The 19,959-nt window shown below is 40.3% G+C and overlaps 5 protein-coding genes and 1 non-coding gene across 13 annotated transcripts in view; 4 read left to right on the forward strand and 2 right to left on the reverse strand.

The window, feature by feature from the left end:
• The window catches only part of LOC104821315 (GATA transcription factor 5), a 2,256-nt gene extending 1,668 nt beyond the window's left edge, over positions 1 to 588 (forward strand). For both annotated transcript variants that reach the window (XM_010552140.2, XM_010552141.2), the window contains exon 4: positions 27 to 588. In XM_010552140.2, coding sequence (XP_010550442.1) covers positions 27 to 362 — 336 coding nt within the window. In that variant the 3' untranslated portion in view covers positions 363 to 588. The remainder of the gene's footprint in view (positions 1 to 26) is intronic.
• Positions 589 to 4,453: 3,865 nt separating this feature from the next.
• On the forward strand, positions 4,454 to 6,282 carry LOC104821317 (cytochrome P450 84A1-like). The gene is made up of 2 exons (XM_010552142.2): positions 4,454 to 5,447; positions 5,662 to 6,282. Exons 1-2 carry the CDS (start codon positions 4,524 to 4,526, stop codon positions 6,280 to 6,282), a joined length of 1,545 nt encoding a protein of 514 aa, XP_010550444.1. The 5' UTR covers positions 4,454 to 4,523.
• Positions 6,283 to 6,564: 282 nt separating this feature from the next.
• On the reverse strand, positions 6,565 to 8,988 carry LOC104821318. Of its 2 annotated transcripts, none has more exons than XM_010552144.2 (5): positions 8,638 to 8,988; positions 7,701 to 7,870; positions 7,282 to 7,351; positions 7,113 to 7,185; positions 6,565 to 6,986 (listed from the first exon to the last, which is right to left on the reverse strand). In XM_010552144.2, exons 1-5 carry the CDS (start codon positions 8,819 to 8,821, stop codon positions 6,866 to 6,868), a joined length of 618 nt encoding a protein of 205 aa, XP_010550446.1. In that variant the 5' UTR covers positions 8,822 to 8,988; the 3' UTR covers positions 6,565 to 6,865. The 2 variants fall into 2 exon arrangements, with proteins under 2 accessions (XP_010550446.1, XP_010550445.1); XM_010552143.2 differs by having other exon boundaries at positions 7,113 to 7,188.
• Positions 8,989 to 9,422: 434 nt separating this feature from the next.
• Positions 9,423 to 9,495, reverse strand: TRNAE-CUC. Its single transcript has one exon. It is a non-coding gene; the product is annotated as a tRNA-Glu (tRNA).
• Positions 9,496 to 9,565: 70 nt separating this feature from the next.
• LOC104821319 (protein CHAPERONE-LIKE PROTEIN OF POR1, chloroplastic) lies at positions 9,566 to 11,723 on the forward strand. 4 transcript variants are annotated; one of them, XM_010552146.1, is made up of 5 exons: positions 9,566 to 9,653; positions 10,071 to 10,263; positions 10,362 to 10,465; positions 10,828 to 11,278; positions 11,357 to 11,723. In XM_010552146.1, exons 2-5 carry the CDS (start codon positions 10,115 to 10,117, stop codon positions 11,505 to 11,507), a joined length of 855 nt encoding a protein of 284 aa, XP_010550448.1. In that variant the 5' UTR covers positions 9,566 to 9,653; positions 10,071 to 10,114; the 3' UTR covers positions 11,508 to 11,723. The 4 variants fall into 4 exon arrangements, with proteins under 4 accessions (XP_010550448.1, XP_010550449.1, XP_010550450.1 ...); XM_010552147.1 differs by having other exon boundaries at positions 9,572 to 9,666; XM_010552148.2 differs by lacking the exon at positions 9,566 to 9,653 and adding an exon at positions 9,680 to 9,740.
• A 1,970-nt stretch (positions 11,724 to 13,693) lies between these two features.
• Positions 13,694 to 19,905, forward strand: LOC104821320 (kinesin-like protein KIN-7G). 3 transcript variants are annotated; one of them, XM_010552150.2, is made up of 15 exons: positions 13,694 to 14,004; positions 14,406 to 14,543; positions 14,955 to 15,186; positions 15,277 to 15,366; positions 15,447 to 15,547; positions 15,621 to 15,734; positions 15,809 to 15,890; positions 15,995 to 16,062; positions 16,131 to 16,196; positions 16,282 to 16,406; positions 16,690 to 17,026; positions 17,198 to 17,320; positions 17,425 to 18,648; positions 18,787 to 19,106; positions 19,238 to 19,905. In XM_010552150.2, exons 3-15 carry the CDS (start codon positions 14,976 to 14,978, stop codon positions 19,569 to 19,571), a joined length of 3,195 nt encoding a protein of 1,064 aa, XP_010550452.1. In that variant the 5' UTR covers positions 13,694 to 14,004; positions 14,406 to 14,543; positions 14,955 to 14,975; the 3' UTR covers positions 19,572 to 19,905. The 3 variants fall into 3 exon arrangements, with proteins under 3 accessions (XP_010550452.1, XP_010550453.1, XP_010550454.1); XM_010552151.2 differs by lacking the exon at positions 14,406 to 14,543 and having other exon boundaries at positions 13,694 to 14,001; XM_010552152.1 differs by lacking the exons at positions 13,694 to 14,004; positions 14,406 to 14,543 and having other exon boundaries at positions 15,094 to 15,186; positions 15,281 to 15,366.
• Positions 19,906 to 19,959: the final 54 nt, after the last annotated feature.

Genomic DNA, 19,959 nt, shown 5'->3' on the forward strand with positions numbered 1-19,959 from the left:
GTGTGCAATTTTAGTTAGATGTGCCAAAAAGACAGAAGAAGAAGCCGTCGGAGGCGGTCGCCGGCGGGCAGCAGCCGCGGAGGTGCAGCCACTGTGGGGTTCAGAAAACGCCGCAGTGGAGAGCGGGGCCTTTGGGAGCGAAGACGCTCTGCAATGCTTGCGGCGTCAGGTACAAATCGGGTCGGTTATTACCCGAATACCGACCCGCTTCCAGCCCCACCTTCTCGAGCGAGCGTCACTCCAACCACCACCGGAAAGTTCTCGAGATGCGGCGGAAGAAGGACCCGGTCGGCGGCGGAGAAGACATCGAACCCGGTTTGAACCTCCCGGTTCAGACCGCCTCGGTTGTCCCCAGTTTTTGAAGAATTAGGATCCGACCCGGTTCAGTCTTTTTAGGCCCCCCAGTTAGTGTCTCGTTAACTCTGTATATTATTTGAATTTTTTCCTGTCATGTTAGTCGCTGTAGACTGATAGCAACTGATTAGGCTCGGAATCAAATTATAGTTATGTACTCTTTGGTATTAATTTGGATTTTAAATTTATTTTCCCGCATGGAGTGAATTTGAAACCCTTGGAGGTTTTTTTCTTCGTGGAGGGCGTTGCAAAGGCAGTACATTAATGAATGGACCAAAGTGACACCATTATTGTTATTATTATGTGAAAAGCGTAGGCATGGGGCATATGGCGTTTCTTCGACGCCCGTTTTCTCTCTTTTTATAAATAAAAATTGTTCCGATTGAATTATTGAAAGTCATGTGTTCGTCGTTTTACTCTTTCCTACATGAAATCTCTGATTTTCACCATTCGTGATTTTGGGTCGTGTCTGTAATTGTATGGTAGTAAATCTGGTAATAGTTACATATACAGTGAAATATCCCCCAGAATAAGAACACGAAATCTCATATTTCATGGGTTTGATAAAAAAAAAAAAAATCTCTTATCGGAGGTAAAAAATCTCTGGCGATGCTATGCTTTATTTGTGTGTAAAATATGAAAATGGCCAATGATTACTCTTCATAGAATTTTTAAAAAATAACCAAAAGCTGTATCTATATTCAATCTCCGTTCACGCAAAAGTTTTACCTTAAAGTGGCATGCATGGCTTACAAATGATCACGTTTCCCAAATTACAAAAGCATTTTTTTTTGTAACAATATAATGTATCGACTTGGGTATTATCAAATGAGTATCATACAGCCGATATATTATATATATATATATATGTCTCATAAAATTTTGTGTAGGAAACCTTTAGAATTGGTTCGGGATGTTGCCATTTGTCAAACTCACATTCCGAAGGTCAACACCCACGTTACGTATAATGGGTTTCATTGTTCCCCTTCATGTATAAACAAAAATTATAAACTAGATGGACTCAACAATAGATATAATTAAATATTAAACGTCTGAATATAAGCATAAACATAACAACAGTAATAAATTATTTTTATTGCAATGTCTATAAAACGTCTAAATACGAGCGTTGGGTATCAATCGATGCTGGGAAAATTATTATAAGAAAAACGAGTGTTTCCATCATATTTTTAATAACGGGACTTGGACTCATATATGCTTATAATGTGAGGGTATGAGACTGTCCCAAGTTTAACTAAAACTAATTTGGATTTCTTTTAGCTATACACTCTTACATGACAATATATATTTATAATATCAATATTCACTCTATTTAATTATATAGTTTTTATTTCTTCCTTCGCTTGTTTTCCGTTGATGACTCCATATTTATAAATTAATGGTAACATGACAAATAACCACGAGTGTGATGATGATGATAATTATAAAGCTATTTATGATATAGTAGCACCGAGAGAAATATGAAACATATATAAACTAAGATATAATATGTATTCAACCGTACATTTAGTTATAGATAAATTAGTCTAAAAAAGGCTCTAATTTTTGTTTATGAAATGGAAATAGAAAATTATGATTTAATTAATTAATTAATGGAATCCCCTCTTTTACTATGTGATGAATATTATTTCGGTTTATAGATTTGTTTTTGTTATGCTATAATTGTAATTCCTCATCATTTCTTATTTTAGAATTTGAAGAATATACATTGTAACATTTTGTACCAAATATATATAGTTTTCTGATTTTTTTGAACTATATAAGATATTAGTATACCATATACTTCAAAGCGAAAAGGAGAAGTGTATCCATAAACAATAAATAAAACACTTAAAAAAGAAGAAGAAAACAGTAGATACCTAATCTTAATAAAATAGGAAAAAAATCCAGAGGGAATATAGAAACTCATCAAGAAATGATAGAAATGGAGATGTGGTAACAAAACATTACTCCACGTGTGCAATTTTAGTTAGATTGAGTTTAGATAAAGCCCTAATATGTAATTTATTTCTATAACCATAGTGATGAGATCATCCTTAAGGCATTGACATGAACATGCACAAAGGAAAATAAGTCAAGGTCGACTATCCCTTTGATCCCTAATTGAGAATTTTTGAATGCAGGATCATATATCACATAATACTCAATCCTTTGGTGGCCCAACATGACATGTGAGGCTGCCACATTCATATGGTGACATTATTTCTTTTGGTTCGTTTTACGTACCATTAATGGCATCTTGAGATACGGGAAGAGGAATGGATCGTTTCACGATATCAACCAGAAGGCTATTTACGTCATTTTATAAAATATATTTGCATGGCATATGTTTTATATTGGTGATCTCAACCCTTTCTCCGGACCAGATATGTACCCATAAATAACCGGTAAGTCTTATAACTGTGTCTGATTCCCTTCAGATTCTGTCCTTTATGGACCGATAATGGGGATCTATTTAAATTTACTTTTTTTTTTTATATAAGATTTGCCCCCAATGAGATTTGAGATTTGAACTCTGGGTTAGGAAACATTTTGTGCAATCCAACCATTAGACCACTCCACTTCAGTTAATTTAAATTTATTTTAATGCCAATTAATTTAAAATTTTATAAAGAAATTATTATTTTTAATTAAATGGATAGAGGCATGTGATCCAATTCATCTATGCATGGATCCGCCAATGATTAGACATAATAACAAGCTAATCGATTTGTGATTTATTTAGTTTTTACTCAATAACCGTTTATTTTCTTATAAGTTATTATTCTCGTTCGACGTTTGAGATGTGCAGCAGTGCAATTCTTATACGTTGTGTGTCTTTTAGAAAATGTTCAACGTCACAAACATGGATATCGTGGGCCGACAGGCCCACAAGTACTTACATGGGCTCATATAAGCCCATTTTGATTAATCGATTATCATAGGCCGACAAGCCCACAAGTATCATAGGTTTGATTTTTTTATAATAAATAGGATATAGGAGGGTAGGGTTGGTAATAAAATATGACATGAATGGTACGTCAGCTCTTCGTAACGAATCTTTGGGGGTTTTAGGGTTTAGCATGTGATTGCTCGTAAAATGGTGCTGTCGACGCGCTCTATCAAAGCCCACATAATTGACTAATTGGGCTCATCATAAGTGAAAAAAGATTGAAAATTAGAAGGAAAAAAAATGATATTTAATTTATCCCTTAACATGATTTACACCTTCCCAAATTTCTAATATTTTTTATTTCTTCCATTGGTTTCAAGTCTAATCATGAAATGATTCCCTTCGTTTGCGGATCCACACTCGATTTCGATACACACATTCACACTCTGACCACAAAATATTTGTTCTGAATACTGTATACTGAATTTAGTTGAATTTGATGGTTAAGTGTATGTTTATGTATATAATGGTCAAGGAAGTGAGAGCATACTATACAGCTTAAGTAATTTCAATTTGTGCTACATATAATAATACAATTATAATAATGTATGATTTTCTATGAAAAACTAGTTTTTTTTTTTATAATCCATAAATTCGCCGTATTTTTTACATAAAAATATCCGAAAAATTAATATGAATACATTTTTCCAAATGAAAATTTGAATTTGGATTGAAAAATAGCTTTGTTACCTTCTTAATCAATTAAAACCGTTCAATCTTGGTTATAAACATGAGTTGGTATTGGAAAATGATTTTTTTTTTTGTTTGTAAAGGGCAACAAAGAAAGACTCGAATTGGGCTCAAAGATTACCAGAAATCTTTCAATATATATATATATATATAATAAAAAATGATCTTACCGTTCTCTCATCCACACTTGGGTTGGAAATATAGTTATGTTTTTTCAAAACTAAACTGTATACAAAGAGACCTTTTCAAACGACTTTTTTATTTGCTGGGGGTTAAAAATACATTAAGAGCAAACCATAGTCCACACGAAAAAGAAGGCCACAGTCTCCCAAAAAACCGAAAACATATTCACAATCGAATTTAAAAACACCAACTTGTGTCTATTATGCCTTATATATATAAACCCCAACTCACATCTCCAAGCTCAGAACACTTCACGAGTGCTCTTCCCTATTTCTCTGCAATCCGATACCTAAAACCATTATCTCTAGAGCTACGACACATCTCTTTCAATATATAGAGAACCATGAACGTTACTATTCTAACCACGGCTGTACTCTCTATTATGATATTACTATACGGCGTCGTCTCATGGCTCCACCGCCGCCGTCTGCCTTACCCTCCTGGTCCGGCGGGACTTCCCATTGTCGGAAACTTCAACATACTTGACAAGATGACCCATCGCGGCTTGGCTGAGCTGTCCGAGCGGTTCGGTGGTCTCTTCCATGTCCGTGTCGGATTCCTCCACATGTTCGCCGTCTCTTCGCCGGAGATCGCACGTCAAGTCCTTCAGGTCCACGACGGCGTTTTCTCGAATAGGCCCGCCACCGCCGCCATACGTTATCTGACGTACGATCGAGCCGACATGGCGTTCGCGCACTACGGACCGTTTTGGAGACAGATGAGGAAACTGTGCGTCGTCAAGCTCTTCAGCCGCAAGAGGGCCGAGTCTTGGGCCTCCGTCCGAGACGAGGTCGATAAAATGGTCCGGCTCGTGGAGACTCACTCGGACCAACCCGTGAACGTCGGAGAGCTCATTTTCTCGCTCACGAGAAACATCATATACCGCGCCGCGTTTGGTTCGGCGTCCGACGAAGGCCAGGACGAGTTCGTGAAGATTCTTCAGGAGTTCTCCAAGCTTTTTGGAGCTTTCAACATTGCTGATTTCTTGCCGTTCCTCGGATGGATCGACCCGCACGGGATAAAGGGGCGAACCAAGAGGGCACGTGCGTCACTCGACCAGTTTATAGATACCATCATCGATAAACACGTAGAGAAGAAGAAGAAGAATAGAAGCACGGGCGACGGCGGTGATCCGAATGAAGACACAACTGATATGGTTGATGAATTGCTTGCGTTTTGTGGCGATGGAAATGCCGAAAATGAGTCGGCCGCTGACCCAAATAACACCATAGAGCTCACTCGGGATAACATTAAAGCCATCATCATGGTAACTGATGCTTGTTTCTTTGACATGCACAAAATGGTGAAATATTTTCATATTTTCGTTGCATTAAGTGTGAAAAAAAAAACCCTTATAATTATATGATCAGATATATCCATAAATCTAGACGGAAAAGAGAGAAACGCAAGCTTTTTCTCATGATATTCCTTCTAGTGTTGCGTTTCGACGTGAATTTGACCAAAAATCTTGGATTTCATAGGATGTGATGTTTGGAGGAACGGAGACAGTGGCATCGGCAATAGAGTGGACGATGTCGGAACTTCTCCGGAGCCCGGACGAGTTCAAACAGGTTCAGAGCGAGCTTGCCGACGCGGTCGGGCTCGAGCGGCGCGTGGAGGACACGGACCTCCCGATGCTCCCGTACCTAAAGTGCGTGGTGAAAGAGACCCTGAGGCTCCACCCTCCCATCCCTCTCCTCCTCCATGAGACAGCGGAGGATGCTGAAGTGGCCGGATATTTCATACCGAAGGGGTCGCGCGTTATGATAAACGCCTGGGCCATCGGCCGTGACCCGGCTTCTTGGGAAGACCCGGATTCCTTCAGGCCATCGAGGTTTCTGGAACAAGGGGCGGCCGATTTCAGAGGGAGCAGCTTCGAGTTCATCCCGTTTGGGTCGGGTCGGAGGTCGTGTCCTGGCATGCAACTCGGGCTGTATGCGCTTGAGCTGGCGGTGGCCAATCTTCTCCACTGTTTCACGTGGGATTTGCCGGATGAGACTAAGCCCAGTGAACTCGACATGGCTGACATGTTCGGTCTCACCGCGCCTCGGGCGAGTCGGCTTCTCGCCGTCCCGAGTAAGCGCGTCATCTACACGCTCTGACCCCACCACATCGCACGATCACGACGATGGAGATATTAATTTCCTCGTACCCATTTTATTTGCTACGACTGGATATATTACAAGGACTGCAACTGGTACTGGTTATATATTCCCACAAGTAATAACTGAGAAATAGAGATCCAAATAACAAATAAATTAATGGGCACAGCTTCCCAAAGTCCCAACCCCACCCACCTTCTTGATTGTGGACACGGCTACATTAGCCACTAACTCGTATTTATACTGCCAATTTAGTGTATGTATATGCCAAAACATGAAAACTTCAAGTAGCCCATCCGTGTTTCGAAAATTGAATTGCACTCAACATCAAGTCCGGAGTATGCGCCCTGATATTACCCCCTCAGAACTCCATCTTCAAGAACATTAAATGAACACAATAGTCTCCTAATCAGTTTTGTGGAGCATAGTAGAGGGTAATATTATACACATCCACATTGTTGTTTTTCATTTATTTGATAAACGCGAGAGGATCTGAAAGAGCCGAGAAGACGCTGTGGAGGGCCTTCCCTAATAAGACTCGGGCGGTCTCCCTTTGTGTTTGATCTAAAACCTTCTTCTTCAATCACTTTGGTCTCTTTCGGTATGGGGCCATGAGGTCGTCCACACTCTCTTTTACGTAGTTGCCGACTCTCTTCATGTTCTTCACCACCCCTGATGCGACCAGATTTGCGTTCCTTGTGAACCTGACGTATCAATACAACACATTATTTCTAGCTCATGAGCTGTACATCATTCTCTCCTATGGATGCACAGGTAATGACGTTTTTTTAATGCCTATTCCGGCATCAGAGCTCGATTGAATTGATTACCTGGTTAGGAAGCCATCCCCTGCGGCAGTTGCGGGTGTTGGTCTATGGGTCTGTCGTGGAGGAAATTCTCGAGCTTCTTGAATGTTACCCATGAAAAAAAAGGGTAAGTATGTAAAAGGAAGGACTTTTCAGTACAGGTGAAATCAGTCAATGAAGAAGATAAGTGTACCGTCTCTATTGTGAACATGAGCAGGAGCTGATGAAGTTTTCCCAGAAGTTACTCTTCTATCAGCTAGTATCTGCACGAACATAAACAAAGTGGTTCAAACACCTGAAACTCCCTTTTCTCTTTCGTACCAGTGATGAGAACCACGTTTGTAGCATACGTCTGATTTTAGCACCCTAGGAATTAAAATCCCTTCTTTTTGTCCAACAGAACGGATACACTCCAATGGAAGGATATTAAAGATGCAGATGAATCACAACAGATGTATGCAAGTCGATATGTCTATAGTGGCTGCAACAATCATAGGCATAAGTGTCTCTGCACTGTACACTAAAACGGCTGTAAAACTTAGATGTTTGCGAGCATTTATAAGCCTGTGTGAATGCAGCAATTGTAGAGCAGAGTGGTGGTGAATGTCAAACCTCAAGACCAACGCAGACAGGAAGTTGTGTCCTCCCATGTTGTTTAATCGCTGTTGAGTCTTTCTCAGTCACATACACTGAATAACCCAGGCATCCATAGTAGAAGTCTGCAAGGGTCCGCCCTTCTTTAGAAGCTTCGGCTTCTGATTGCCCGACAACGTAGTTAGGAACTGTCAAAGTAAGGCATTGTTGTCAGAGTACACTTGAGAAAACGGGAAACCAAGGTTTTTGAAGATCTTTTTCGTGGAACAATAACATGAGTAAAACCACAGGAACAAACAGAACTGTTAAATTTTGCACTCTCGGACGACGCCAAGACTCAGCCGCAAGTACCACAGATACTAAAGCGAGAAGAATTCTACCAAAACACTACCATAATTAATTGGGGACAAACATGAAAGGATGGTTTCGTGTGAATTACCAAACCAAGAAAGTAGCAGTGGGATGGAAAGCGATGATAAAATGGCACAACTACCTCACTTAGCCAGGAAAAAATCAACGAGATCCAATCCAATATTTGTGATAAAGAAGCAAAATCAAAAATAGAATATCACGATTCACCGTATAAGAAAATACTACCATATTTTCAATATCTCAATCATTTACCGCATACTCGCTCTTTCAGAAACCAATCCCTAGGGAAAAGAAAAGCGTCCAATGATGTTGGTGTATAGGTTTTCCTGGCCTAAAGAGAAGGAATTGGAGATAATAGCCTAGATTCAATGAAGAACGAGACAAAAGTAAGTCTCTGGAGCCCTAGAACACAAGCAGAGATAAATAACAAAAGGCGAGAAAAATAGATCTCAAAGGCGAACCCTAATCAGAAGAAAATCAAGAAAACGAGAAAGATGACGAATGGAAGAGATAATCAGGCGATCAATCGAGAAGAACGAAGCATTCAAAGGGAAACAGAAAGAGAAGAGGAACAGAAAATGACCACGACGAAGAGTACGAGGGACGCCGACGCAGCGAGGGTTGCGAGACTTGGATTTGAGAGCGGAGGAGTAATAGAGATAGCCTTTGCAGGATCTTCCCTTCTCCGGAGATCCTCTGGCTTGCTGGTGCTCAGATTTATCTTCCATTATCGTTCTCTTCCCTTCCTCGCTGGAATTCTCATTCATCGTAACTCTCTCTCTCTCTCTCTCGCTCACACTTGATGCTATGGAGAATTTTGAATGTATCTCCTATCTACCGTTCATCGCCAGACTCTCGTTCGATCGCCTCCCGGTTTTTCTTTCACGGTGACCTCTCTTGCTGTTCCAAGCTTTCTTCTCTTGTATGGACAAAAAGATGTCGTTTTGAAGGGGAAAAAATATTATTAGACAGGTAAAGGGGACAAACAGGCCTAGGGTTCAAGATGGGCCAGTGGCATAGCTATTTCTATGCATGGAAACTGGACATTGGACATCATTGTTATCATATAGGGTGTTGGGCCTTTTTTATGAGAATTAATCCCTTAGGTCATTGTTAAATATTCTTTTTTTGAATTTGACAAAATTTTCTAAAAAAAATCAAATTGAGGATTTATATAGAACATTTTTAGAATTTGAGAAAATGACAAATTTTCAATTTTTGTGATTTTACGAGATTGAACATTTTTTTTAACGATCTGAGTAGATACTAGATTGTGATCGTGTTGTGTTGCACTGACACTGTCCTAAGTGTATTCAAACGTGGTGGATAACAAAAACCGATGGAGAATGGGAAGGTCAAAAATGATATTTCCGTCGCCGGGACTCGAACCCGGGTCTCTCGGGTGAGAGCCGAGTATCCTAACCAACTAGACTACGACGGATTTTGAAGTATCCAAATATAAGTATTTATTTGATCAAGGTGGTGGTTTCTTGTCTATCCGTTGCAAAACATCAGTTTCTCTGGATGGTTCCGCCCAGGCAAAGTAAACCTACCGTCGGATTTTGCTCATCGGCTCGGCAATACCTCTCCTCTCTTCTGGTACCCTATCCATGTATATTTTCTTTTTCTTTCAATTTCTCTGTTTCCATTTGATTTCAACTCTGAAGCCAGCTTTGCCTCTGTGGAGTAAGACTCGGCCTTTTGGTTCGTTTTGGTTGACATCAGTCTTCCGGGATTTAGACTTAATTAGTTTTTTTTCCCTAATTGATCGTTTGAAGTTCGTAAATTTCGCTTCAGTATCGGGCTAGGAGAGTAAACCCATGAACCCCTTTGGATGTTCTAGCGTTTTTTTATTGCGCCATTTACCTTAGTTTCTGGGAATTTCTCTCTAGATTGTGTATAGCATTTGTACAAGGGGAGGAAGATTTCAACCCTTTAGATGTTTGCTTATGATGCTTTCGGATTTTATGTCTTCCTCGGTTTCACATTTCTTGCTTGCACGATTCGTACATTTAGGGTTTAAGGCTTTAAGATCGTGGGTCTGAGGGAAAGCTTCAGAGATGAGCGCGTCCGGATTAACTGGTACTCCTCCCAGATGTTCCCTCCGGTGGCCTTCATATCGTCTTCGGACGTCTCAGAGATGCTTTCAAGCTTTTCCGGGACTTGGAAAATCAAATAGTCGGAACCCCGCCCGGCTTGTTCATGAGAGGTTGGCCTTATGCTTATCTTTCTGGCTTTTGAGCTATTGTTAGGCTCGTTTGCTCTTTGTCATGGCTATATGCATTTCTTGTTGCCGGGCTCAAGCAGGACTTATTTGGAATCTCCTACTCGACGAGGTGAGGCGAGGCTCCGTGATCTCATTGCCCGTGCCATGAGTGCCTCATTCGGTGATATGGCTGATGACCCAGGTGGTAATACCTAATTTTGACACATTCATAATTCTGAGTTAAGATTTCTAGTAATGTACATTTACTCCCTGTCTGGTCCCTGTCTGGTTATGCCTTAATTATCGGTGACGGTCATTTAAGTGATGTTCAGCAGTGCAACTTTTGTTGCTTTAGTTTGCCTTTTGCCCGGTATTGCATATGTCTTCGTTGAATATGTTGTCGGTCACTCAGGCTATGATCAGAAATAAAACATAAGATTCTTTAGTAATGGGCTCTGACGGATAGATCACAATTCTGAGTTCAACTACGCGAATTAAGCGTTGCTAAACTTGTGCAACTTATGGTTCTGTAGTGATGGGCTCTGATGGTTTTTGCTTGTTATTCAGGTTCGACCGTCTTCCCTCGGATCAATGTGAGAGACCCATACAAACGCCTTGGAATAAGCCGAGAGGCATCTGAGGCTGAGATTCAAGCTGCAAGGAACTTCCTCATTCAACAGTACGCTGGGCACAAGCCCAGTGTGGACGCGATTGAATCGGCTCATGACAAGATTATCATGCAGAAGTTCTACGAGAGAAGGAACCCGAAAATCGACATCAAGAAAAAGGTCCGCGAAGTGAGGCAGTCCAAAGTTGTTAACTTTGTATTCGAGAGATTCCGAACTCCGCCCACCGCGTTCATCGTCAGAACGGCTGTGACTTTCGCCGTTCTCGGGGTTCTTACTGTTCTGTTCCCGACGGAGGAAGGGCCCACACTGCAGGTTGGGTTATCGCTAGGGGCTACAATGTACTTCATCCACCAGAGGCTGAAGAGCAAGCTCCGGACTTTCCTTTACGGGTAAGCTTATACTGGTCGGAAACATCGGATCTAACTGGTCGGAATTTGGTTATGACGAGAGAGTTGCTGTCGTTGTAGGGTTGGAGGCTTTGCGTTGTCGTGGCTGCTGGGGACGTTCTTGATGGTATCTGTGATTCCGCCGTTCATCAAAGGGCCCAGAGGTTTCGAAGTCATGTCCTCCCTCCTTTCCTACCTCTTCCTCTGGATTGCCTCCACTTACCTTCGCTGAGCCATTGCTGTTGTTTTCTTCTCTCTGGGTTTGTTTTTTTTTTTTTTGGTTCACGGAAACTTCCTCCATTTTCACCTGTTTCCAGTGGAGAAATGAAATCACTGAAGTGAACAAAGACGGACAAGGTTGCCTTCTTTCAGGCGAAACCAAAAGTTATTTTGTAGATTTAGTTATAACATTTTTATGAAATGAATTGCTTTATACCAACTTAAACAATTCAAGTTTGTGGTATGAAATGAATCGGGTGCATTTTATCGCCTAAGAAGATGTATTACTTTTTACAACATGAATCAATCTTTACATCATTTTCCCTTGTCCGTAATGGTCTCCCTGTCTTTTCCCTGCAGTTGAAAGTCTCTAGTAGGAGTGGAGGCAGCCACGTGGCACAGAAAGGTAAACCCAAAAGTATTAATGGGCTACTCTATTCAGGCCCAAATGTTTTTGCGGCTTTTCGGCTTCCTTTTATGGTCACACACACATCCTCGATAGGGCAGAAAATAAAATAAAGAACGATTTTTGTCACCGTGTAATGATAAATGCTTATATATTTTCGGATGGAGAATTTGTGGGGCGTTGACTATATATACATACATACATATTAATTCATGTGCCGCGACATTATTAGAACTGCGTAATTTGTCCACATCTTCATGTGCATGCATGTCCCTGTATTCTTTGAACTTTCACCGACACCGATCATATACACATATACACATAAGCGATAAAACATGAGTCCTCGACCAAACATTTGTGTCCAAGGAGTGGCATATAATTTAATGTATTTGCCGTCCTCTCATTTTCTATCATTTTTTATAGCTGAATTATACTTTTTACCGATACGTCGATCTAGAAGTCATATAATATATGAAATTACCAATAACAATAAGTGTCTGTCCTGTCTCGAATTCGAATCCCATATTGGGGAGGGAGCGCATAATTCAAATCATATAGCTGTCTTCCGACTCCGAGATTAGTCTGGACCTCGACTCAGTAAACCCGATTATCCAAAAAAAAAAACAATAAAAATCACAAAAATCTAAAATTTAATAAAAACAGCTTTTCGTCTACAAACTAATTCTTTATTTCTTTGTTATAGATATATTTATCATAAAACTGGATTCGTACGTAGATATCCATTACATCTGTTAGTCTAACCACTGGAGGCAACTTATATATATATATATATATAAATTATTGTAAAATGTGTGTGTGTGTGTTTTGTTTCTTCAGACGTAAGAAAAAGCCTAGAGGCAACTTTTCATACATGCACATGCATGCATGGGCCACGAAAATAGACGAAAAAAGACATGGGGATGGGACATGACATGGGTTTTGGAGGCCATGTGGTATGGTTCTCTCTCTTTTATGATTAATTTAATGTCACTTCTCGGTGGGGCGAAGACCAAAATTTATAAGCACCCCCACCACACCATCCTATATATTAATTAGAGACACTCAGCTCATTTGATTCCTCTCTTTCTTCTTTTCATTGTATTATTCATTATAATTCAAAATTATCCTAAAAAAACTATGTTATGGAGTATAAATTAATAAAATTGATTAATCATTCGTACTAATTTTGGATATAAAAGATCAAAACATTCAAATCCATGTTTGGATAGCGCCTTATGTTTATTTTATTTTATTTTACAGGGACAATATTATGGAAAACTAAACCTTTTTGTTTTGGTGAGACCTTTGCTTGCAAATGCATTTAGTTAAGTTAGATTCCTTGTTGTTAGTCACTTCTTGTTCCATGAAGTTCGATAAGTTTAATTTCTTTTTCACGATTTTCAATTTCATGTATGGTCATATTTTGTATAAATAGTAGGTGATATATAATAATTGTATTAACCGAAAACGATGTGATTATTCAACTCAAAGCTGATTACGACCAATTCAAATTTATCTAATTTATTTATGCATGAAAGTTTACATCATATATATATATATATATGTTCACAATTAAAACTAGAAAAATTGTTCCTCTAGAGAAATAATTTCTTTTATTGTTGTAAATATGAATAATGGCAAAGATATGTTTAGATTCTAGGTAATAATAGGTTTGTTGTTTTTTTTTAGCTAATTTGTAAATTTTAGATTTGAAATTGAAATGGAAAATCTTAAAAGGTTGTGTGAGTTCATTAGAAAACAAAGGGCAAAAGAGTAAATCCAGCGGTGGAGTTTATTTCCTTTGGCGCGGCAGTTTTTAAGTCGGAAGGCTAATAATAATTTTTGCTAATTGCAATTAACCAACGACGAGACGGGGAAGAAGAAGACTCCATTAACAATAACAGCTTCGCCAGTCTTGTTGTCGAACGAGAGAGAGAGAGAGAGAGAGAGAGTACCTGGCGTTCTCTCGATCTCTTTCTCCGGATTTTTCTCTGTTCCATTCTGATTAGGAATATCGTCGTTTCTGCAAATTTCCTTCATATTGCGTCTGTTTTCGGTGATCTAGGTCTCATCTCTTATTCGGAGCTACGCGCCGTTGGAGGTAAGAATTTTTTTTTGTTTTTTTGGAAATTCGGATAGTTTCTCCCCCAAATTTTGTAAGTTTGTTCTGGATTTTCATAGATTCATTGATTTTAAGGTCCTCTTCGAGCCGGTGAGAAGCCTTCCATTTTTTTTTACCGAAGCTTAGATTCATGTCTCGTGACGCTCATTTTAGTAATTTCGCACCTGAAATTTCAAATTTCTCCTCGAGTTAGCTCATCATCTCCAAAATCTCGATATTTTCTGTAATGACAAGAGTTTAGATTTGGCTGAAGCTAATCTTTTCCAAGGATCAGTTTGCAATTGTGTCATACTGTCCCTTTCTCTCTCTCTCTCTCTCTCTTTTTTTTTCAAATTGATTTTCGGGATCTTGCGGTTGGATTTTCTTTGTTGATTGGAAATCAGGTAGTAGTAGTCAAATACCCTGTTAATGACAAGTCCTCCCCTCGATGCACATGGATTTACCAAAGATTCTTGGCGCCAGATCGAACATTCTACAAAAACGGCTGTGAGATCTTAAAAAATATTATCAAAGCGTCGAAGGTAATGTATATTTCTTGGTATTTTGTTTGTAGCGACAAAGGGAAAAAAATATTGCAAGTTTGAAACTTTTGCAACATGCTGGGAAGACTTTGACAGACTGTAACAGAGGGGGACCATACCACAAAACTCCAATTTCTCCATTGGATATTATATGAAGTTTCGTTTGTTTTTCTCTCGAAGAATGAGGAGAACAAATCTCTGTTACTGATTACGCTTATGCATTCTCTGCGACAATTTTTGGATAAAAAATGGACCAATATTGTTCTTTAGCTAGAGACATGGAATCAGACAATATTATTATTGACGTCAGGGATCGCCATGATTAAGTTATTGATGCAATAATTGGAGTTGTCTCATAATAGCAGACTTTGCCCCTATATATGATGCTGCTGTTGTGATTTCTTGGTTTAGGTGTGGAAAGGAAGGTCAGGGATGAAAATGGCTGGGGAAGAGGATCAGATGCAAGGACAGAGTGGTAGAGAGGAGAAGATTTTTGTTTCTGTTCGTTTGCGACCACTGAATGAGAAGGAAATTGCAAGGAATGGTGTGTCAGACTGGGAGTGCATCAATGACACTATGATTATATACAGGAGCCATCTTTCAATTTCTGAGCGCTCCATGTATCCTTCTGCTTACACTTTTGGTAAGAAGATGCTCACATTGTACCCGTTTCTTTTATCAAAAGCCAAAATGCGTCCTTATATGTCTTTGCTGAGCTATCCTCTGCCTCTAGACAGAGTGTTTGGCCCTGAGAGCTCTACGAGGCAGGTGTATGAACAAGGAGCCAAGGAAGTCGCTCTCTCGGTTGTCGGTGGGGTAAATGGTATGGCACGTTTCTTTCTGGATGCTAGACTTGCTAATCTATCTCTTGTGTGATACATATGGATTTCATCTAATTTTCAGCTAGTGTCTTTGCATATGGGCAAACAAGTAGTGGAAAGACCTACACTATGATTGGAATCACTGACTATACCATGGCTGATATATATGACTACATTGACAAGGTAAAGAAAGATTTTCACAAATATTTTACTACAGCCCATTCTTCCCTTGTAATTCTTTACCTGTTTCCTGCAGCACAAGGAAAGAGAATTCATTGTAAAGTTCTCTGCGATGGAGATCTATAACGAGTCTGTGAGAGACCTCCTAAGTACGGACAATAGTCCACTAAGACTTCTAGATGATCCTGAGGTAAGTGTCATCCTTGCATCTTATGGAACTCGTCTTTGGGTGATCTCACATGCCGGCAAGTTGCTTTTCGGCAGAAAGGGACAGTTGTTGAGAAAATCACCGAGGCAACTCTGCGGGATTGGAATCATTTCAAGGAGCTTCTATCTGTCTGTAAAGGTTAGGAGAATCGAGATTGATGGTTCTTGCTGCTGGTGATGTTGTATATCAGTTTGAGTGCTAGTGATGTTTTACATCATTTTGAAACAAACTAACCGTTGCAGCTCAAAGGCAAATTGGAGAGACAGCTCTGAATGAAGTGAGCTCAAGGTCTCATCAGATTTTGAGATTGGTAAGGTGTCTTGCTGGTTTATGTTTCTTTGTTTTTGAACTTTTTGCTGAGCAATATATTTTTTACAGACTATTGAAAGTACAGCACATGAGTATCTAGCCAACGACAAATTAAGCACCCTCACAGCAACAGTGGTGTGTACTTCTGAACTTTCCATCACATAATTCAGGTCAAAAAATAAAATGATTGAAATCCATGGAGTAACTATATATCCCGCAGAATTTCATCGATCTCGCTGGAAGTGAACGTGCATCTCAATCACTATCAGCTGGCACAAGATTGAAAGAAGGTTGCCATATTAACCGCAGTTTACTGACACTGGGAACTGTCATTCGTAAGCTAAGGTTAGCCTGTACAGATCTTTAGCCTCTAGGAATTCTTTGTTTCCTGGCAACCCTAGTCTGCCCTTTGTTCTTTTTAGTTTACAAATAAGAATTCCTCTTCTGTTTAGATTGTTGAACAGTTTTCATTTTACCTAAAAGCTGAGTTCTGTGGCTCGCCCATTGAATCAATCAGTAGATTGCAGGCCTCAACATCTCAAGTGTTGTGCTCCCTTTACCATTTATCAACTCCTGGATACAATGTATTCTCCACATGACTGGCTCATATGCCTACCTTTTAATGCAGCAAAGGGAAAACAGGGCACATTCCATTCAGAGATTCAAAGCTGACACGGATACTTCAGTCGTCCTTGGGAGGAAATGCCCGAACTGCAATAATCTGCACAATGAGTCCTGCAAAAATCCATGTTGAACAATCCAGAAATACACTGTTATTCGCAAGCTGTGCTAAGGAGGTGACTACAAATGCACAAGTCAATGCAGTGATGTCTGATAAAGTTCTGGTAAAACACTTGCAAAGGGAGTTGGCTAGACTTGAGAGTGTGTTGAGAAGTCCTGGTCGAGCTTTTGTTGAACCTGACACAGCTGCTTTACTGAGGGAGAAGGACATCCAGATAGAAAAGGTGAGTAAGTATAACTTAATCAGCTTACTGAGATCTCTGAAAACAAATTCTAATAAAACTATATTTCCCGAATCGGTATATTACAAGATCATCCTTTGTTTTTCTACTGGCAGCTACATTTATATTTCTACTGCTAGTGACTTGAATTTTGGTCTTTTGCATTGCTATCAGCTGAATATCGAGGTATTCGAACTGAAGCAGCAATTAGATTTCGCCCATTCTCAGATCGAGGGTTTTAAACGAATTGTAGGAGAAGAAACACATCCAGAAAAAGAGACATCATCAACAGAATCGGTACAAGCAAATATCTATCTTTTTCACTATTTTAATTTACGGAAGGATGAATACACCTTGTTGCTGCCTACTCAATCAAATTGTTTTTTTCTCCCTTGCTTCAGATGGTGATGGAACATCAATACCCCAAGCTGCGTGTACGTAAATCATGGGATTCTTCTGAAATCCCAACACCAGAAAGCCCCGTATCAGCTCAGCCTTTCAGTTTGTCTCCACGTTCAACCGAGCACAGTTATGATGAGAATGTTTTCCAGCTTTCAGATCTCAGAATTGATTCCAGGACAAGCAGTCCACCTCAGCCCCTTTCATTTGGAACTCCAGGAGAGTTCACCGATGTTCGACTTCGTTTTTATGAGACAGAAACTAACGAACAATCTGATGTTCACAAGGAGGAAACTGCAGATCAACCTCGTATTCATCGGGATCAATTTCTTGAGCTCGATGAACAGCCTGACAGGAATTCAGAGGACAGTTGCGTTGAAGTTCGATGCATAAAAATGGAGGAGCCAGGTATTGGCAGATATCCTGAGCCAAATACGATGGAGTGCATTCCAAACCAACATGAAGAAACTAGTGCACTACTGGTGGCTGAAGCAGATTCGGAGAGCGTAAGACCACCAACAGAAGCTGAGGACGAAGAAGAAAATGTAAAGGAAATCAGCGACATCTCTCTCCGACCAGAGGAAGAAAGAGAACCCAGCAAAACGCCACCACAATCTGTTTTACCGTCTCCTGACAGATCTTTTCCTCGGCAGCTTGATGGAGAAATGTCTAGCCTCAGAGGAAACTCGACACATCCAGATTTCATCACCCCTTCTCCCGAGAAACCCTACTCGTGGCTTCTTGGGAGAGATTCACATACATTCAGAGGCATGAGGCTGATGAGGAGCAGAAGTTGCAGAGCAAGCTTTACATCAAACTCTTCCTTCTCTTGGTTTGACAAAGATGAGAAGAGCGAAAACACTCCCCCAAGCTGGTACGAGAAAGAATTCGTTAGAACAACCGAGAGCAACCAGACAACACCCACTTTGCAATGTAACTTCAGGGATGAGAGGCCGCTGCTGGACAATTTTAGGAGCAGTGCTACTTGGTTTGAGAAATCTTCGAGTAGAAGACCTGTGAGTACCCAAACGATGGCCACTGCTTCACAGTGTGGCATCAATAACGGGATGTCATCGCCAAATGAATCGCAGGCTTCCCACTCTGAATCCTCCATGTTTGAGCTTCAGAACTACAAAGCGAGAGTTCAAGACAACGAGGAGAGAACTGTGGAAGTGGGAAGTCATGAGACTGTTGCTCAAAAGGACAAGCGAATGATCCATTGTCTGGTTAGGCTTTTGCTTACTTGGTTGACCGAAATTGCTTCCTCCTGGATATTATTTTTTGGTTTTGTCGGTTTGCTTAAGAGTCGATCTAAATCAAAGAGGATCATGCCAAGGTGATTTTATTATGTTTTTGTGGTGCAGATGGATGACATACAAAACAAGTCCATGACGACTTCAAAGACTTACAGGGATGCAGGGATGGATCCGATACATGATTACTTAACGACACCGTTGAATTGGACAATGGAGTTCAAAAGGCTGCAGAGGGAGATAATAGAGCTGTGGCATATATGCAATGTGTCGATGGGCCACAGAACCTACTTCTTCCTTCTATTCAGAGGGGATCAAAAGGATTGCCTGTACATGGAAGTAGAGCTCCGGAGACTCAATTACATCAGAGAATCGTTCCACCATGGTAGCAAAACCATCGAAGAGGGACGCTCTCTTTCCCCAACGTCCAGGTATTGAACATTATTATCGTTTAGTTTTCGTGCATTTACGAATATCATAGTTAGTTGATAATCTGCTGGTACATGAGATGGAATGATAAACAAAATCTGAGCACTTTGTGATTAAAAAAAAAATGGGGCAGCATGAGGGCGTTGAACAGGGAGAGGTACAAGCTGAGCCAGATGATGCAGAAGAAGCTGTCGAGGGAAGAGAGGGAGAACTTGTTCCTGAGATGGGGGATAGGGCTCAACACGAAGCACAGGCGGCTCCAGCTGGCACACCGGCTCTGGTCGGAGACCAAAGACTTGGACCATGTCCGAGAGAGCGCCTCCGTGGTGGGGAAGCTCCTGGGCTTCGTGGACATGGACTTGGCCTCCAAGGAGATGTACGGTCTAAACTTTTCAATCAAACCCCCACTTCCCAAGAAGAAATCCAGCAGGTGGAAACGCAGCGTTCTTTCTCTCTCTATTTTATAGCGACCCTTCATCCATCCATCCATCCCTCCCTCCTTGTTCAGGCTTTGTTTGAGTGATTCTTCTGATCTTGATGATATCTTAGTCCTCAGCTTAGTGACCATCGGTAGTATTATTTAGTGGCTTCTCTGATTGCAAAAAAAAAAAAAAAGGTTTGAAAAGGATTTGCTTCTGTAGCGCTCTTGTAAGTAGGTGGTAAACTGATTTTTGGTATTGTGTCTGATATCAAGAACCCAGGAGCCATGCTTGAAGGATATATATATTCTGATATTGGTTGTAAATTTGTAAGTAATTACTCTGTCAAATTTTGCATCTGCTCCGTAAGATTTTAGATGAATCTCATGCGTATGAAAGTGGAAAGGATCATATCCTCCCACTGACTGACTGACAT

Source organism: Tarenaya hassleriana, unplaced genomic scaffold (genome assembly GCF_000463585.1).
Source record: "Tarenaya hassleriana unplaced genomic scaffold, ASM46358v1 Cleome33, whole genome shotgun sequence".
In the NCBI taxonomy this organism is placed as follows: domain Eukaryota; kingdom Viridiplantae; phylum Streptophyta; class Magnoliopsida; order Brassicales; family Cleomaceae; genus Tarenaya; species Tarenaya hassleriana.

Excerpts from the sequence above, each read along its gene's own strand:
- LOC104821317 (XM_010552142.2), top strand. The coding sequence starts at position 4,524 with ATGAACGTTACTATTCTAACCACGGCTGTACTCTCTATTATGATATTA. Across the intron at positions 5,448-5,661 it reads ACATTAAAGCCATCATCATG|GATGTGATGTTTGGAGGAAC; the intron begins GTAACTGATGCT and ends TGGATTTCATAG.
- LOC104821318 (XM_010552143.2), bottom strand. The coding sequence starts at position 8,821 with ATGAATGAGAATTCCAGCGAGGAAGGGAAGAGAACGATAATGGAAGAT. Across the intron at positions 7,871-8,637 it reads CCCTCGTACTCTTCGTCGTG|TTCCTAACTACGTTGTCGGG; the intron begins GTCATTTTCTGT and ends TTACTTTGACAG. Across the intron at positions 6,987-7,112 it reads GGGGATGGCTTCCTAACCAG|GTTCACAAGGAACGCAAATC; the intron begins GTAATCAATTCA and ends TTGATACGTCAG.
- LOC104821319 (XM_010552146.1), top strand. The coding sequence starts at position 10,115 with ATGAGCGCGTCCGGATTAACTGGTACTCCTCCCAGATGTTCCCTCCGG. Across the intron at positions 10,466-10,827 it reads TATGGCTGATGACCCAGGTG|GTTCGACCGTCTTCCCTCGG; the intron begins GTAATACCTAAT and ends CTTGTTATTCAG. Across the intron at positions 11,279-11,356 it reads CTCCGGACTTTCCTTTACGG|GGTTGGAGGCTTTGCGTTGT; the intron begins GTAAGCTTATAC and ends CTGTCGTTGTAG.
- LOC104821320 (XM_010552150.2), top strand. The coding sequence starts at position 14,976 with ATGAAAATGGCTGGGGAAGAGGATCAGATGCAAGGACAGAGTGGTAGA. Across the intron at positions 15,367-15,446 it reads GGTTGTCGGTGGGGTAAATG|CTAGTGTCTTTGCATATGGG; the intron begins GTATGGCACGTT and ends TCTAATTTTCAG. Across the intron at positions 16,407-16,689 it reads ACTGTCATTCGTAAGCTAAG|CAAAGGGAAAACAGGGCACA; the intron begins GTTAGCCTGTAC and ends CTTTTAATGCAG.